At 30.5% G+C, this 18,310-nt stretch overlaps 2 protein-coding genes across 2 annotated transcripts; both read right to left on the bottom strand.

The window, feature by feature from the left end:
* Positions 1-771: 771 nt before the first annotated feature.
* On the bottom strand, positions 772-11,971 carry LOC130664627 (uncharacterized). The gene is made up of 7 exons (XM_057464630.1): positions 11,659-11,971; positions 7,361-7,577; positions 7,184-7,287; positions 6,924-7,115; positions 5,217-5,477; positions 4,681-5,136; positions 772-4,374 (listed from the first exon to the last, which is right to left on the bottom strand). The coding sequence occupies exons 2-7, from the start codon at positions 7,527-7,529 to the stop codon at positions 1,756-1,758; spliced, it is 3,801 nt and encodes a 1,266-aa protein (XP_057320613.1). The 5' UTR covers positions 7,530-7,577; positions 11,659-11,971; the 3' UTR covers positions 772-1,755.
* A 484-nt stretch (positions 11,972-12,455) lies between these two features.
* LOC130678227 (alpha-N-acetylgalactosaminidase) lies at positions 12,456-18,208 on the bottom strand. Its single transcript, XM_057485324.1, has 7 exons — positions 17,636-18,208; positions 14,800-14,974; positions 14,507-14,681; positions 14,093-14,187; positions 13,437-13,796; positions 13,199-13,363; positions 12,456-12,793 (listed from the first exon to the last, which is right to left on the bottom strand). Exons 1-7 carry the CDS (start codon positions 17,785-17,787, stop codon positions 12,602-12,604), a joined length of 1,314 nt encoding a protein of 437 aa, XP_057341307.1. The 5' UTR covers positions 17,788-18,208; the 3' UTR covers positions 12,456-12,601.
* Positions 18,209-18,310: the final 102 nt, after the last annotated feature.

Below are 18,310 nucleotides of genomic sequence, written 5' to 3'. Positions count from 1 at the left end.
CTACAAGGGTTTATAGTTTTGAAATTCAAAATTGAACCGCCACTTCCGTTGTCAAAAAGAAAACAAAATTGTCTATTATTTGTGTGAATGAAATTCGGATGTACGTCACTAGAGTACGTTCAATCGATTTTCAGTATATTGCAGACTGCAGATATGCAACAGCGAATTAAAGGGTTCCATTAACTCGGAACTTACCCTCAAACTTGATACCTACTACGAGTTACGTTGTCTCCCATCAATACTATCCATTTTTAGGTGTGTGTGTTTATTTATATATGCATCATACATGTGATGTAAGGGCGCATGCGAGCAGTTTACTTTTTAAAGAAGAAGTGACATTCGATAAGTCAGGATTTCCAAGAAATTCTCGCAGCTCCGTAGAGTAACTGTCTGAGTTAGTGGAATTCGACTGTATATACATAATATGTATATGTATAATTTAATATGTGGTATGTTAATGTCTTTAGCAAATTAACGAACCAATTACAGTTACTTATGAAGTGATTATAAAGACCGTAGAGCGTAAGGTCTGGTATAATTGTTTAAACAAAACACCTTTCTAAGACCTAAAATCCCCGACATTCAATGAAAACTCTATTTTTGAAAATCGAAATGAAACCTAAACTTGCCGAGTTTTTCGACAATGGATTTCTCATGATTCCACTAGCCGTTGCTCAAAAAATTCTTCATCAGATCTTGGAACTAGAGCTTTTAAGCTTAAATTTTTTTTTTAATACGATCATTATTTACAAAGATACAGCCTTCAAAAAATCACTAAAGAATTTATAAATTTTTTCTCTTTCCTTAATTTTTTGTATCTGTGTATTCAGACGTACATTTGTGTTGATTTACATAAATTAACTTAATCTAATGATAAACAAAATGAATCGTGTTTTGGATTTGTATGGATCTATTTGGTTCTATAGTCCTTTCGCCGCTATTCTTATGGCTGTGTGCAAAATCAGGTCGATTAGATTTTTCTACGAGTATTTATGTAATTTGATGCGAGGATTAAAAAGTTCTACGGTGGTCCAGCTTTTTTGTTATAAACAATTTAATTGTTCAAACTTAAATTACAAGAAATTTATAATTGATATCTCTCAAATAATGACAAAATAAGCTTCCATGTATCAAAATACACAAATAATGACTCAATCATCTTTCGTCTATCTCTATTATTTATTAAGATAGCATCTTAAAAAATACAAACATTTGTCAGATCCGTTTGGCTAAAAATTGCGCGCGCATCCACAGCAGCGAAAGGACTACTACGAGGATGAATGAATGGAGAGACGTTTTGAATCTCACTAAATCTAAAAAGGTTTAAATAAAAGATAAATCAGAAATCGTGGTCTTGAAAAGATTTTTTTTTAACGGGGCTTAGCTTTTTATAATAATAATATTTAGTTACCAGCGAATATTAAGTTATGAAATACATAAAATTTTCGATTTGATAATTTTTTTTTCTATTTTCTAAATTTTTTTTTATTAATACTTTTGAAAAAAATTTATTTCCAATACTTAATTTTTTTTAACACACAAATGTATAATTGCTTTTAATTAAAGGGTTGCATTGTAGGCTATGTAATACTTATTTTTACAAAAGAAAAAAAAATCACTTTATTTTATTTAAAGGTGGATTTTTATGGCTTTATTAGTTCCTCTGCATTTAATTTATGTCCTCAACTTGATAAATTATTAAGCAAACTAGAATAATAGCATATAAAATAGCTAATTTTTACAAGATATAAAATGTTATATAGTCCAAACTTGAACTTTTTCAGCGACAATACACCAATTGGCATGGTCGTAATACGACGAAATAATATGTAAATTTTCAACATACGTATTAATCAACTGATCAAGTTCCCCCTCCCTAAAAACGTGATAATATTGATGATAAGTAATAGCACCACCTTCCCGTTCAGACAGAAGTGATTCTTGCGATGATGATTCACTGTAGTCATCATTTGTTGGTGCATTGGTCCGGTTGTTATCTTCAACCATTTCTTCAGATACTAATCGCTCGTTATATTGACATATTCTCTTGTCTTTTTGATGTTTATATTTATCATTAGATTCTAAAAATTTCGTCGGTGAACTTTGTGTTGTTTGCGAACTACCGAAATTATCAGAATCCTCATCATTAGGCTCTAAGAAATTACTAAAGATATTTGAAACTTTTTGTTCCTTATCGTTTTTATTGACTCTGGAATCCAGTATAAACTTATCATCTATACTTTTATTTTCCTCGACTTCTCCATTTTTTGACACTATAACAAATCCCATTGTATCTTCAGAGCTGATTCCGTAGAGACACTCGTTTCCTTGACACTCTCTTTTGATTATTAAGTTATCAATTAAGTTTAATTTATTGTCTGATTTTGAAAACTCATCTATTGAATTTTTCAACCATAGAACTGTATTATCTACTAGCAATTCATCGGAATTTGATGTTCCTTCTAATTCATGATCACAAGCTTGTGATGAAGAATTATCAGAATTCAAAGTTGTTTTGCTGCTGCTTGTTATGTCATTCAAAAGCTCCAATTTTCTCTGTTGGCAAAACTGATCAATATCTTTAAAGAAATTTTCTGTTATGCTGTCGCTGAAATTGATCAGATTTTCCCCTGATTTCTCGTTCCAATTAAGATCATTACTCAGGTTTTCATTGTTTATCGACGATGATTTAGAACTTTCCGTACACTCTGAAACCTGGGAACACGTTTCTGATTCAGACCGCGATCCAATTTTTGAATCCGCTGTGTTTCCGACACTTGATAGCTCGGCAGATGGCTCGCGTATCCTAAATGATTGCGTTGATGACGCAATAGAAAAAATTATCGATTCATTCGTAGGCTCCTTGTCGTTATTCTTAACAGATTCTGCAGTACTGCTGGGATTTTTTAATTTTTTCGATAGTTCTAATTGTTTTGATTGGATAATTTTGAATTTGTCAATGCGACGTTCGTCGGAAATTACGCTGACGACGGAATCAACTGAATCGGGCGAAGAAACGCCACTAGAATCACTGTCTAAATCATCTGTTTCCGGATTGAATAACTCTAATGACAACAGCCGTGGCAATGTCTTCGCTACTGCTTCTAGTCTTCCTGTCGTTGCTGTGGACGCTCTTCGTACTAATGGGAACGACGGTTTTGAACATCTGGTCGCGAATCCTGGCTTTTGTTGCAATAATTCTTTTATTTCGTTCAATCGACACTTTCTGTTGTCTTCATCATTCGAAATTTCTTTGTGAGATTTTTCTAGTGATTCGTTTGATTCTGAGCCTGGTTTTAAATTTTCTACTATCGGAACATCATCAATTAAACTGGACGGTGATGAATAATCTTTCGGTTTTCCTACACTCCATTTATTTATAGATATTTTTTTCTTACTATCGTTTTCTTCGGCTGAAGGTGAACTTTCTGAATTATGATGATTTAATTTCAAGACGTTTGGTTTTGAATCATTTAATTTTCTAATGTGTTCACTGTGAGAATTTATCTCAGAATCACCAGTTGACTCCTCGTTTGATTGTTTGTTTGTAAGCTTATCAAAATTGTATGGTACATTTTGCTGATGAAAGAACGATTGTGTAATAAAAGAATTAAAGGTTTTTGGTGAAAGTCCAGGTGGACTGGGGGGCGGTAGTGATTTGCTAGCAGCGGGGAACTGTTTCGATAAAGGCAAAATTGACATAATTTTAATTTTAGGCTTGTGGAGATCTGGCGGATGTTTAACTCTCGGTGACGGTGGTGCTGAGGTTGTCCTCAAGTGGGAAACAGAAGGCATTGCGTTGATATCAACAGGCGAAATTTGTTTCTTTGGCACATAAATAACCGATGCAAAACTATCTTCAGAATCTAAACTTGTATCACTTTGCAGACTACTGTCTTTAGAGGAATCTGAGCCGTCTTCTTTAGACAAACATCGTTCGACTTCAGGTTCTTTCTTAAAAGTAACTGGTAATGGAATATCTTCCTCTGTTTGAACCATAGGTTCTTCTAGATATTTATTGTCTGTCTGATCATCAAAACTAGAATCTAATGATTTCCAATTTTGAAATATTTTAACTAATCCGTTTTTAAATGATATCGGAGATACTTTATCCATATTTGTTGTTGATCGCTTAATTCGGTTGGTAAGGCCACTTTTTAATATTTGAAATCTTCGTGCTGTTAAAGATGAATTATCTTCTATTTTGTCTAATGTTATATTTTTACAAATTATATCTTCATTCAATGACATTTGTTTCATAAATTTATGACGTACGTAATCACGTTCCGCTAAACGTTCCATTGACATGAGTTCTTCATTCATAGATAATTGTTTGAAAATACATGGATGTTTTCCAGACCTTCTATTTATGCTCTACAAGTAAAGTAAAATTATTATAGTTTTTTTTTGTGAGTAGAGTCATGTCTGGCAAGTGTGTGCTGTAGATAAGTATGCGCAAATTTATTAATTTCGGACTGAAACGCATGGGTTTGCACACACTTACCCACTGCGTATACTCGCCACACATGAACCTAAGAGACTTAGTACCCAATCAGGGAACTAGAACCCGATCAAGGAACTAGAACCCGATCAAGGAACTAGTACCCGATCAGGGAACTAGTACTCGAGTTCCCAAGTTCGCCCTTCTATTTCTTTATTGAAAATCATAAAAATACTTACGTTAGCCTGTAATTCTGTAAGATTCTTAGTAAGTTCTCCATTATCAGTAATTTGAACAGTTTTTTCGAGATAATTGTTTTCTAAACAGTGATTTTTTTGTTTAATAAATCGCGACTTGGATTTTCCTAACGGCTTTTGTAATGAAGATCGGTCACAAAATTCTTCTTCCAAAGCTACTGTTGACCATAGATCTGGAATACTTGAACGCGATCGTACTAAGTCTAGGTGTTGAATTTCCAAAATATCACCAAGACTTTTAGATTTAATACCGAAAGTATTGTCCAGTTTGTTTAATCTTACATGTTCATCTTCCAACCTTCGTAATTCAATAGGGATATCATCGACATCAGAATTTTCATCAGAATCGAATTCGTGATGACGATTTTTACAGCTAATATTGTGGAAAGAATCAAAAAACCATGGGCGATGGCTAATGTTTCTTTTTCCTGCTAATTTCTGTAAAAGAAGAAATATATTTTGTGAAAAGTATTATACCTACAATAAGATTTTAGTGGAGAATTGCAATATAATATTACCTGTATAGCGCGGCGAACAAAACTATAACATGTTTCGTTAGGACTTGATAAGCTACTTGTAGATGGTGATGAACTAACAAAAGGATCATTCCTGTATCGTCGGCATTTATACTTTTGTTGTTCACGTTTTAATGGTAAAATAGATTTCCTTGTTAGGTGATAACGTTGCTCATCATCACATGGAATCTTTGTTCCACAGTAGCATGTAGCATTTAAGCAATAAGCTTTAGGCCAAGGAATTAAAACATCTTGAGATTCGAACTGTAAAACAAAAAATATAAGACAATGCTTTTTGTATCTAATAAGTATTCCCGTGGAAAAATTTTCTGATCAGCTCATATATAGTCTGGTTTGCCCGTATATATGTATATGGTCATATCAGAAAATTATTTACATCTGAACTAAATAGACCCCGATATCCTCATATATTTTTTAACTGGGAAATTTGAACTATTACGACTGCGCACGCGGCTTTGAAGTTGGCAGTATTTTAGTTCTCGGTAACTGACTATACTAAGGTTGCCAACTGCTAGAGTCAAGTTCCTGGGAAGGCCAAAAGAGCGCAGGCGCTGATTATAGAGGGCGCTTTACAACGTTATAAAACGAGATGAATATGAAGTCATGTTCCCTTTCGTCGGCCAGACATCGGTCCGAGTGCGTCTAATAGTAATTTTGTATTAAGGGCATTATCAGAAAGATCTCCCCACTTTTTAAAACATTGAATGACTCAACTGTCATAACTATTAAAATGTCAATAATGAATTGAAAAAATAAATTTAAGTATTGCTCAAAAAAAGGACAATCTATTTACACATGTTCACATTAGCTGTGTAACAAAATTTAAAATTTGAATTATAATCTTCACATGAAGATCATACGGAAAACTTATTTTATAAATTCCAGTACACAGCTAATCATAAACAGCTGCCAATAATTTTTTTTAAAACTATATCGCGGAAATCGGACCTACATTGTCAGTTTTCCAATTAACGCTTTGTCTTTTATGTTAATCAATAAATAAACTTTTAATACGGTTTTGACAGTTCAATGTCATTGAATATTATAAAATAGTGAGAGACATATTATTCAAGAACGGCCTTAACCTATATAAAAACACTATAAATCCAAACTAATCTAACCTTTACGCTTCATCTGTCTTTAGCCTAAACCTTTTTAACTCATCGCCACTTGTTCAATTGTCAACTTGATTCATGATCTGTCTTTTATCTATTCTATTTTGTCAAACAATTTTAAACAATAACTTTTCATTTTGTTTTAATCGAAATGTATAGTTAGTAGTATCGTATTGATAAAAAATAATTAATCTTACGATTCTTGTCAAAAAAAAAAAATCGTTGTTGATAAAATATAAAGATTTGACCCTTTTGACCCTTGAATTCGCTCTGTTGCATATCTGCAATACCCCGAAAATCGATCGAACATACAAACTCTAGTGACGTGTTTCCTATTTCATTCACAGATTATAGACAATTTGGTTTTCTTTTCGAAAACTGATGCGGCGGTTCAATTTTGAATTTTGAAACTATAAATCCTTATGGAGGTAACAAAATATATTTGAGAATAGTGAAAAAAATCGCACATTTAAGGGTTAAATTTTGAAATTGGATCACACGTGTAAAGTAAGACATAATGGCGCCCAAAATTTATGGAAAAACTATAGGAAAATAACTTATTCTTATGAAATACCTTTCTATGTCTTTGTTCCATAGCCCAAACTGATATTACTAGTTTTCCGCCGATTCTTAAAACACGTGCAAGTTCTCTCAATGCATTCACTCGCCTCTCGGTTGTTGCAAAGTGATGAACAACGGCGATTGATAAAACTGCATCGAAACTTTCGTCTCGAAATGGTAGTGCTAAATTGTCGCATATTAATACCTGTAAATTAATTGAATATTTAAACACTATTTCAAACCATATAAAGATCCATAAAGAAAAAAATTTACTTCGTTATTTTTTCGTCGTGCAATGTCTGTAAATTTTTTACATCTATCCGCACCGACTTGAAAAATATTATTATTAATACTCAAATATTTGCCATTTCCACAACCTGAAGTAAAAAAATTATTGTGAAAAATCAAAGTAATGAACACAATGTTAGAAAAAATAAATGTGAACTTTACCTATATCACAAACTAGAGCTCCAGGTTCAAGTTCCTCGAGAAATTTATAAATTTTTGGCCAATGACGATTTTGAGCGGTTTTTTCAGCACATTGCTCATAGACTTCATGAACATATACTTGTTCTAATGCTATGGATCTAGCTGTTTGTTCTCCTTCGCTTTCAGACATTACTGTCAACTATGATGCGTCGTATCTTCCACAGACGTGGTAAAAGTACTGAAATTATGTTATCATCATTAAAATAGATATGTACAAGATGATTTTTTAAAATACTCCTTTAACTCTAGTTTTCAATATCCTAATGAATAAAAATTTATTTGTTTATTAAGTTGATGAAAAACTTAATTGCTTGAAAGACATCCGCAGTAAAATAATTCTTGTATAGCTCGTAAAATTCGCGTTTCCAAACACTTTTTTTCATTTTTCGGGATACTCTTTTTTTGTTTTTGTATCTCATTATCTTGAGATCCTCTCAAATGTTTCACATTACAAGCTCGGCACCAGCGTAAAAATTCAGCGGAATCTTCATTGCGAACGAAAGTTATTATCGCCCAAAGAGTATATAAGTCTCTCATATTTTTTTTTCGTGTTTGAAGATACACTTGGCACACGTCTAAAAATAATATAAGATCGACAACTCTTTTCCTATCCATAATACTTATAGATTTAACGCAACCACTTGTTTGAATTTAATTTTTAATGACCCAATTTCAGAGTTTGCTTTAATTATGAACTACTTTTTATATTAAAAAATTAAAATCACATGATAATACGAAAGATATTCCTCAATAATAAATATTTAATAGAATTAGTTTGTACGTTGTAATTTACTCTAGTGTAAATAAGAGGATGATCAATCTAGTTTTCTTCTTTCCATACTGGAAAGCTACCCTATAAATATCCCTCTGTACTTCTACATCTCAATTATAACATCTAGACCATGCTTGCATAGTGACATTGGTGAGACATTTAACTGTTGATTTCATAATGTAGACAGACCAGCGACTGCGCGATGAATTTATTCAATACATTTCTTCTCATACATTACTGGACTAATATATGTACACTACAATCTACTAACAGACTTTTGTGAAGAGGACCCCATTATTTTCTACGTTCAAAAAATTAATATGTCGAAAAAAATTCGGTTTTGTTAAAATTGAAACTTAGATATTTCTGAAAATTTGGGTACTGCTAACGTTTTCTTCAACAAGACGCACATTTACAGGGAAGAAAATGAGCTTAAGAAATTTACGAATTTTTAGTATGATGTCGACCGAATTTCAAACAGGAAGTTGAGTCATAATTATCCTAATATTACAGACCTAGATCTCTGCTTCTTCCATAAAGTAATCAATGTTATGATTGACTCACCTGAAATATTAGCAAACGTGTGTCTTAATATACCGAACAAAACCTCATGGGAAAACAGGCTGTTATGAATACCAACCACAAATAAAACTACGTGTTGAATGGACCCAAACACAGAATTTTTAAACTAAACGAAGTTTCTACAAAAGTAAGATTTGATAATTGATTTAAAAAATTAAAATCTTAAGTCTTGAAGTATTTTCTCCGTGCAATAATAATTATAGTACAGCATAGTCATTTTTGGACGACTCAATTTCCTGTTTCAAGTTTGGTCGGCAGCATAATAAAAATTCGGACATTTTTTGTCTCCATTTTTTTTCGTATACTTCTAAGAGAAGGTTATGAGAAAGAAACGGTCCTAATTTATTTAAGTTTTTGAGTTTAGTTTTGAAATTAATCATCGGTAAAATTATTGTAAATTTTATTATAACCATAGTTATTTTTAAATAAAATATTTTTAAGTAGTTTGCATTATTTGGCAATAAATAAGCCCTCGTTATTTTATTTCTTATTTCTAGTTAACGCCCGTGATTTCTTACCGGTATCTCTTCCTTATTTTCTTACTAGATGTAATTAAGTTCAAGTGATTAATTCAAATTTAATGCTTTCCGTATTTAAATATTCCGTGAGGTGGGTCAGAATAATTTTACCGTGATATTGTTAATTTTATTCGAGTGCGTATCCTGCTTGGCAAGAACCGGTCATTACTGTAGTTGTCGGTAATAAATCAGTTTTTTTTAGGCCAGCCTGTTACTTGAGTTTGCCAAAACTAAGGCTGCTGGTTATAAGTTTTAAATAATTAACTTTCTTAATATCTACCAAAAAATAATACTACAACTATACACTAGACTGATTCAAAAAAATCAACTAATTTTTTTTTTTTTCATTATATCGAAAATATTGTTGGAAATGACGAAAAAAAAATGCTGTGAAAGTTTGAGCTCTTAATATTAACAACTGCCGCATCGCAATTTTCTATTTCCCGTTTAAATAACATGGGAACATTTATTTTTTAAGCTTTGGAATTTTGTAGCTCACGGTGGGACCAATACTTTTGAATGTTCAAGACATATTCTTATGGGAAATTTGACGCTCTACAAAAAAGGTCTCTTATAATTTTTCGATATTTTTATTTCTTCAAAAGTAATTCGAAGTTAAAGTTAGATTGACAATAAATTTTCACATTTTTTTAATTTTTTGACGCAACCATCAACTTTATCCGAAAATTTTAGAGGACATTTTTAGTAGAGCATTTTATTTCCTACAACTTATCTCAGAGAAAATTTTCGATATTTCATTTAAGTCGTATGTTATTTGCAATTAACTGAAAATTTTCTTAAATAATCTAAATTTTGATGCTTAAAATTAATTATATTAAATTTTCAGTTAATTGCGAATAACTTACGACTTATGAGAAATATCGAAAATTTTCTCTGAGATAAGTTGTAGGAAATAAAATGCTCTACAAAAAATGTCCTCTAAAATTTTCGGATAAAGTTGATGGTTGCGTCAAAAAATTTAAATAATGTAAAGATTTATCGTCAATCTAATTTTAACTCCGAATTACTTTTGAAGAAATAAAAATATCGAAAAATTATAAGAGACCTTTTTTGTAGAGCGTCAAATTTCCCATAAGAATATGTCTTGAACATTCAAAAGTATTTGTCCCACCGTGAGCTACAAAATTCCAAAGCTTAAAAAATAAATGATCCCATGTTATTTAAACGGGAAATAGAAAATTGCGATGCGGCGGTTGTTAATATTAATATTAAGAGCTCAAACTTTCACAGTATTTTTTTTTCGTCATTTCCAACAATATTTTCGATATAATGAAGAGAAAAAAAATTAGTTGATTTTTTTGAATCAGTCTACTATATACTATACGAAAGTGTTTTATATTCGGCAGGAATGTGATAAGAAAGTATCACTATTATTAGAAAAAAATTTTTATTGTTAATCAAAATTGTTTTCTCTTTCCGTATATCCGATGTTATATAGAAAAAATGTTAATCAATTTAAAACCCTGATTAAGAAAAATGATTTTCTCCATGTTAAGTGTATATCTATATATTAGTCGATTCAAATTATTTTAAATAATTTCAAATTGTTCTGAATCATTCCAAATAATTTTTTTCAATCAGGGAAATTTCAAAGTATGATTGGCCATTTTTTAAAAAAATTCGACATGCATAAAATTATTTTATTAAAACCAAATATATTATAGTTACGAAAATCTATAAAATATTTCTTAAGCTTCCCAATTATTTAAGCGATAGAAATAATAAAATAATCGTTTATAAAAATAAATAACAATCAAAAAAATTTCTCATTATTATCAGTACTTAAAAAGAAAAATAAATTTTGGTTCTAAAAATAGCAATATGCCTGTGATAGGGAGTTAACCATGAATGGTAGTTCGTATCGATTTACCCTATTGTCCTAGTTTTACTACTTGAAAACAGTAAATTTACGTTAGCTAGATAATAATGTCGTGGTTCGGCTTATGACGAATAAAATATCAGTTTTGTCATAAAAAATTTAGTATCTTCTACACTAATTATAATTAATACACAAAACAAATTTTTGTGACAGAAAAATAAACGTAAAATCGCGGAATCGAGCGTCGAAACAAGTCAATGAAATGCATATATTAAGTATTTATAAGACTGTATATTGATTCTAATATGAGTTGGATGCCAATCTACCCCTAATTTCGAAGACCATATTGAAATACTTTTTACTTAAACAATATGACCTCTGATTAAGAAAGATAATTTTGAATAATTGACGATATTGAATGTCCATAATAGCCATGATTTTAAATTATTTGAATTATTTGAAATTATTTGAGTTAAAACCATTGATTTATGATATTTTAGATAAATTATTAATTATCACGATATCTGAAGTTAAATTTTTAACTTACCGTGGTCATAACAGTGTTTTTAGTTTCATTTTTAAGATCTATTAAATTGGAACTGACGAAAAAAATCACAGAGAGTATAAACTTAACATTATTTTCGTTTAATGCTAAATCTAAAACACATTATTTACTACAAGATTTTTTATCTATTATAACACACTAAACTATGATCATAGTACTGTTTTTAAAACTAGGACGTGTTTTTGTACAAATAAACATTTCGGTTTTATAAAAATCGTTTACCACAAAGAAACAGCCATATTACTACTGCCCCTAAAGCTTTTCTCACACGTTCGAAGTTTTGTTGGATGGGAGGGTTCGATAAGGGGTTGATGGGCTAAGCTTAGCTGCACTGAAACGAAACAACCACGGCGATAAAAGGAGTATACTAGTGACATCTCTCTATCATGTACGTAATTAGATCGCGACTTTTTTTTTCATTGTTCAGAAACAAACTTTGATTCATATTTTAATTAAAAATAATTATATGTACTCTGTAATTAAGAATTTAGGGTTGACTAAATAGAAGATAATATAATTTAATATAGTCTTCATTATTCAAATGATTTATTGTTCATAAATTTTGATACACAGAAAATGAGAATTTTTTTGCGCAAGAAATTTTGTATCTCTTCAAAAAAACTTTCGTTCTCAATTCATAGTGCAAAAGTTTTCTTGGGGCAAGAAAAATAAAAGTACCCAAGTGAATGGGGAATCCCCTTGATGATAAATTTTCTTTGACACAACTAAAAAAAAATTGCAACAAGGTATAGTTTATGACAATAATAAGTCTTGTAGAATTTTGTTAAGTTTGTTTTACTTTATTCTAAATTACAAAATGTACTCTGATCTTATAACATAAAATCTCCTTATATATATAATATTTATTAAAATTTATTTAAATGAACAATCTATAAAAATTAGTGAGTAAAAAATCTACAGTCGATTATTCAAATGAATTTTCTTTGCCATTGAAAACTGGATGCAAAGGCAAGAATGGTGACAGTAGATGATTTCGAGCAAAGTATTGTTCACGTTGAACATCACAGCGAAGAATAACAACACCTGAGGGATTGACTTTCACTTTGATCTTAGTTTCAGGTGTTAATATTCCATAATTGACTTCTTCATATAAATCCTTGAAACAAAAAAAAACATTTATTTTCAATGTAAATCCGTTTATTACACTACTGCCAAAAATTAAGGGATAAAAAAAAAATCCAAATTTTTTGGCGATTTTCAACTTAGAAAAACCAGTGACAAGAAAATTTTCAAAATTTTGTTTTTTTGTCTACAGGCGTGGAAAATTTTTTTTTGCTTAACTACTATGAGGATCGGATACTTTTATTATTCAGCTTTAATTTATTTTTTTATAGACCTTGATACGTCCACTTCTCGCCGAGATATCAGTCTTCAAATGGAAAAGGATCCTTTTGTCTTTGATTATCGATATCTCAGCAACCAATGATCGCACGGAAAGTTAATGGTGGGTTTCAAAATCTTCAAGTGTATTTTAATAAAACTTAGTGATTATTGAACTTACTTCTACTGCATAACCTTTCGGGTATTGGAGTCCCAACTCTTTGAGTGTAACTGATACATCCGAAGGTGTTCCGTCTGTTCTTCTATTCAAAAATGCAATAGCATAGGAATAGTAACTTTGATAAACGGGAGTGATTGGTCTCGCCCATATTTCAATGCCTTTATGCTAAAGTTCAGATGAAAACTTAGTAAAAAATAAATATTTTATAGAGAATTAAATAAAATGTCTATGAGCTAACTTTATAAATTCTGCGTCCTTGAATGCCGAGAGGATCTTGATCAACAGCAATAATTTTTTTATTTTGTAAAATAGCCTTGTACTCTGGTCGGATGGTTCTCAAATCAACGGACATCAATAGAGGGGCAGCTAAAATAGCCCACAATGCCATTTGAGTTTTACTTTGCTCGTAACTAAGTCCGAAGTTGCCAACGATCAACATGTCGGGATCATTCCAGTGACCTGGGCCGGCATTAGGTATAATGTCATCTTGATTGTCACCGTAATAATCAATGATAGTCTCTAAGCTCGCCCATGAATCTTGAATATCATTGTAATTTCTCCAGAGATTGCAGTGTGAGATGATAGAAGAGAAATTGGGCTACATGCGTATAAATAAGTAGATAAGTACATAAATATATGAGGTCGAGACAAAAAAATCATCTATTTTTCATGACTGGTCTCAAAATTTCGGCAGAGGGCACAATAGATCCAGATGAAATTTAAGTCCTTAATATTAGCATTGATAGGTCGCGCAACGTAATTTTTTATTTCCCATTTAAATAATAAAACAATCAAATTTCCCATGTGATTTAAAGAGGAAATAAAAAATTACCTTTGAATATTAATATTAAGAGTCTAAATTCGAACTGGATCTAGATCTGGAATTTCACTTACTTTTATTCCAGCATAAATTTGATAAACAGGCCAACTACATGAGTAAATCATAGGTCTTCCAGTACGATTTAAATGTATGCCGAATTCTGGATAACCTGATAGTCAAAAAATTTAATTACTATCAAGACATAGTCTTGTGCCTGACAATGGAATTACTTTAATAGTATCTTAGATAATTAGTGCCGAGTATAATATTCAAGTTAGGGGTTGGGAATACGAGCGTCAGCGAATTGAATGCATTCTTTAAAATTTCAAATATTTATGGATCTATTGTATAGATCGCAAGGAAGAAAAGAACGCATTATAACATTTACCGAATTTAATTATTACATTAACCAAACAAAAAGGAAGAAAAATTCCGGGAAAAACGGTATTATTAAATATGGTTGTATGAGTAGTGTACAGTATGTTTACCACGATCCATTTCAGACGGATCTGCATAGCAGCCATCTAGTTTTACGTAATCAACATTCCATGCAGCGAAAGACGCCGCATCATTTTTCATGTAACCTAAAATTCCTGGATAACCAGCACAAGTATAATTTCCATAGTCGCCATAAATTCCAAACTTCAATCCTTTCATATGAATCTAAACAAATGAGCGTTTTATTTATTGAAAAAGTTTGCTTGACTAACCACCGGAAGAAGAAATATAAAGTAACGGATATCAGAAGATTAAAAAATAAAAAGTATAAATATTATGTTACATAATCGCTGAGGCTTCTTAGTCCATATGGAAATCTCTGTCGGTCAGGCACAACATTTCCATTACTAGCACGATTTTTTTCCATCCAACAGTCATCAATATTTATGTATTCATATCCAGCTGCAGCATAACCTTCAGATACAACTAAATCGGCCATTGTTCTAAATAATTGATCACTGAAAACATAAACGATTAATAATGAGTGCGTAATTATTCAATTGAAGTAATTCATAGATTAATTAATGAAATTGTACTTGTATTGATCATACTGCCATGATAAGAGAAAAGTGGTAATTTACTATGATATTTTAATACAAGTTACAGCTTTTGCGCTTAGCACGGCAATATGTCCGGGAAATATTTCAATAAAAATGTTTGCATACTCAAGGCATTGAATGCGCTCCCTGTTTAGAAAATCTTATAGAATCCAATAGATTCTCATGAGTTTCCACAGAGATTTTATAAGAATGAATGAGTTCTATGAGAAGTGATATAGTTAAGTATTGGCCTTATACATACAGCTATAAGAATCTATCGGATATTTTATGCAGGGCTATTACGATCATTTTCAAATTTTCGGCTAATTTACTTGCACGAAATTGTTTCGACATTAGGTACACTGAAATAGGGTAAATCTTAAATGCCCTCGCAGATCTGAATCACGGTGGAAACACCGTGGATCCACCGTGGTTACACGGTGGCTTTGTGCTATTTCACCACCGTGGTTCCATGCTGCATCCACCGCGTAATCACAGTGGTAAAATGGAACAAACCCACCGTGTTTCCACCGTGATTCAAATCTGCGAGGGTGACTAGATCTGTATTAGTGTCTGCAAGTAATTTCTGCTGCAAGACTTGCTCAAGATACGCGTAGGTAACTTTACTAAATTATTTTGAACAAGACATCTTCAATGTTATTTTGTACAATATCATAGGCAAGTCCTGCAACAATCTTGTCTAAGAATCTTGCATTAATATCTTGCGATAGATTTATATATAAAGATGTAGATACCTAAAGGTCTTCCGTAAGATACTTTCATAAAAATAGTACAAGATTGTCTTGTATACGTCATAGGTAAAATATCAGTAGTCATATTCTCATACAGCAGAATCTAATTTCTATACTCCCTAACTTTGAATTCCCTTTCTCCATTGTTTACAAAAAGTAGTAGCAAATATTGAATATAAGCCTCAAAATCAAGCAGGTTTGAGAATAAAAACTATTATAACTTGATTGCGATCAAAATTAGGTATTTTATCCAACATTTATTTACAAACTGTAATAATTTGGAAATTCAATTTTTTTTTTCATTTTAAAATTTGAGCGCTATTATTTTTTGAATTAGTCGAGAAGAGGCATCCCTTACATTCAAAGTCATTGCTGAGCTTATTCTTGTAATAACACGAAATTACTATAGAAATCTAGTAACTATGTTTCGTTTTATAAGGTTAGTATTGATTTGACCAGCTCCTGACGTAATGTAGTCCGATAAGCACTGAGTGAACGGCCCCTGAGCGCGACGGTTGTAAAAAAAAATAACTATAGCTACATCTAAAGTTACTTTTTTTCGAAAAAACGGCAAGTTAATTTAAAAAGAATTAAACTTCATTAAAAATTCAGTTATTATTACATCAAGACCACTGTATATTTATATATACATATATAAAAAATAAATAAAAACTAAAATGTAAATACCGTATGTACATATTAGAGTTATTTTTATAAAAAAAAAAACAAAAGTTAATTAAAAAACAATTCAATTTCATAAAAAATCCAGTTATTATATCACAGCAGCTGTCTATATATATATATATATATATATATATATATATATATATATATATATATATATATATACAGACGTAAAAAGTAAATAAATATTAAAATATAAATATCTTTATGTACATATTAGAGTTATTTTTATAACAAACAAAAAAACTGCAAGTTAATTAAAAAAAAATTAAATTTAGTTACAATTATATCAAGGCCACTGGATGTATGTATGTAAGAAGTAAATAAAAATTAAAACGTATATATACATATATATATATGTATTAAAATTTTTATCTACTTTTTATTAACATGATTAATCGACATTTGCACTTTTGGCTTTCCATTTTTTTTTTCTTTAATAATTTAAAATGATCAAGCTGAATATATATTCAATTCCTAAGACATAATAATATTAATAATAATAATAATAATAATCATGTACATAAAATCATTTTAAAAAGATGTATGTTCCTTTGCATTATGCTCTCATTTGAATAAATTTGAACTTGTTCATTTCAAATTATTGAACTAAAATCATTTCGTTCTTCATAATTGTTAATGAAAGTCAGAGATCGTTAAATTATTCATTTCTCCCATTCTTACTGCTATTATTATTATTACTATTTTTTTTCAACTTACTGCTTTTTTCGAATTAAAAATAAAAATGTTGATAAAATTATATTTTTATATAAACGATTTTTTTTTATGATCCTGAAGTTAGCCGACGTCTAATAATTTTTGAATTTTCTTTTAGATGGTAAATTATAAAAAAAAAATTTTTTTTAATTGCACCTGTAGTTTTTTGAATTTTTTACATGTGCATATTTTTAGTTTTCATTTTTTTGTAATTGTTTTGTTAAAAAAAAAATCCGAAAATTTTTAATTGTCTGCTAACTTCAGGATCTTTTTTTTTTCTATTATTTTAATATTTATAAACTTTCCAATATTTATTTATTTTATAACAACAATTTTCTCAGGCATTTTACCACTCAAGTTACTCTGGTTTATTTTTCATTTCTGACAGTAAATATATTTATATAAAAGAAGAAAAAAAACCACTTACCTAATACAGTTATCAGGATCATTTTCACAGTCAGTATTACATCGAAATCGCTCCCAAGCTAACCAACCCATGGGTGGTGTTCTAGCAAGCCCATTTTCTAGGGCTGAAGTTCTACTACTAATTATTAAAAATAACGATAAAATCATAAACATTTTACCAGCTTCGAATCCTACCACTTTGATTAATGTTAAAGTTTAACAATTGACTGAACTATTGTCCAACAAACGACTAAAATATTACGAGCATAGTAAAAGTATTTATTTTATGAGAAGTATACAGATGTGACACAAGGAGGGAGAGATAAAGCAGCGAAAAATTTCGATCATTGGACAACGTTAGTGATTATTTATCTTGTATTTTTTTCAATCATGAAAGTAAAAACAACTTGAACTGATAACTGATTCACCTTTGAATCCCCTGAGTAAAATGGAACTGATAGAAGCCTCTGTTTAGTTGGCGTATCAAGATGAGAAGTTTACTTTCACCCAATGCCTCATTTCATTTTTTACACTCGCTTTTAGCTATAGTTGAGTTAGCGAAAGAATTACTTGTTCCCCCATCATTTTTTCTACAATTAAATAACTGCGCATGTGCTTCAGTGGATATACCTGTGATTCATAATAGTTAATTTGTAGAGGAAAAAGTTATTCTTTCGCTAACTCAACTATATACTGA

Source organism: Microplitis mediator, chromosome 1 (genome assembly GCF_029852145.1).
Source record: "Microplitis mediator isolate UGA2020A chromosome 1, iyMicMedi2.1, whole genome shotgun sequence".
Lineage (NCBI taxonomy): Eukaryota > Metazoa > Arthropoda > Insecta > Hymenoptera > Braconidae > Microplitis > Microplitis mediator.
This window is presented reverse-complemented; position numbering and strand designations above follow the sequence as displayed.

Bases quoted from the DNA above. Each gene is read 5' to 3' on its own strand.
- LOC130664627 (XM_057464630.1), bottom strand. From the start codon at position 7,529: ATGTCTGAAAGCGAAGGAGAACAAACAGCTAGATCCATAGCATTAGAA. The intron at 7,288-7,360 runs GTAAAGTTCACA...TTTTTACTTCAG, and splicing joins AGCTCTAGTTTGTGATATAG to GTTGTGGAAATGGCAAATAT. The intron at 7,116-7,183 runs GTAAATTTTTTT...ATTAATTTACAG, and splicing joins CACGACGAAAAAATAACGAA to GTATTAATATGCGACAATTT.
- LOC130678227 (XM_057485324.1), bottom strand. From the start codon at position 17,787: ATGTTTATGATTTTATCGTTATTTTTAATAATTAGTAGTAGAACTTCA. The intron at 14,975-17,635 runs GTAAGTGGTTTT...TTATGTTTTCAG, and splicing joins GATCCTGATAACTGTATTAG to TGATCAATTATTTAGAACAA. The intron at 14,682-14,799 runs GTAACATAATAT...TCATTTGTTTAG, and splicing joins TAAGAAGCCTCAGCGATTAT to ATTCATATGAAAGGATTGAA.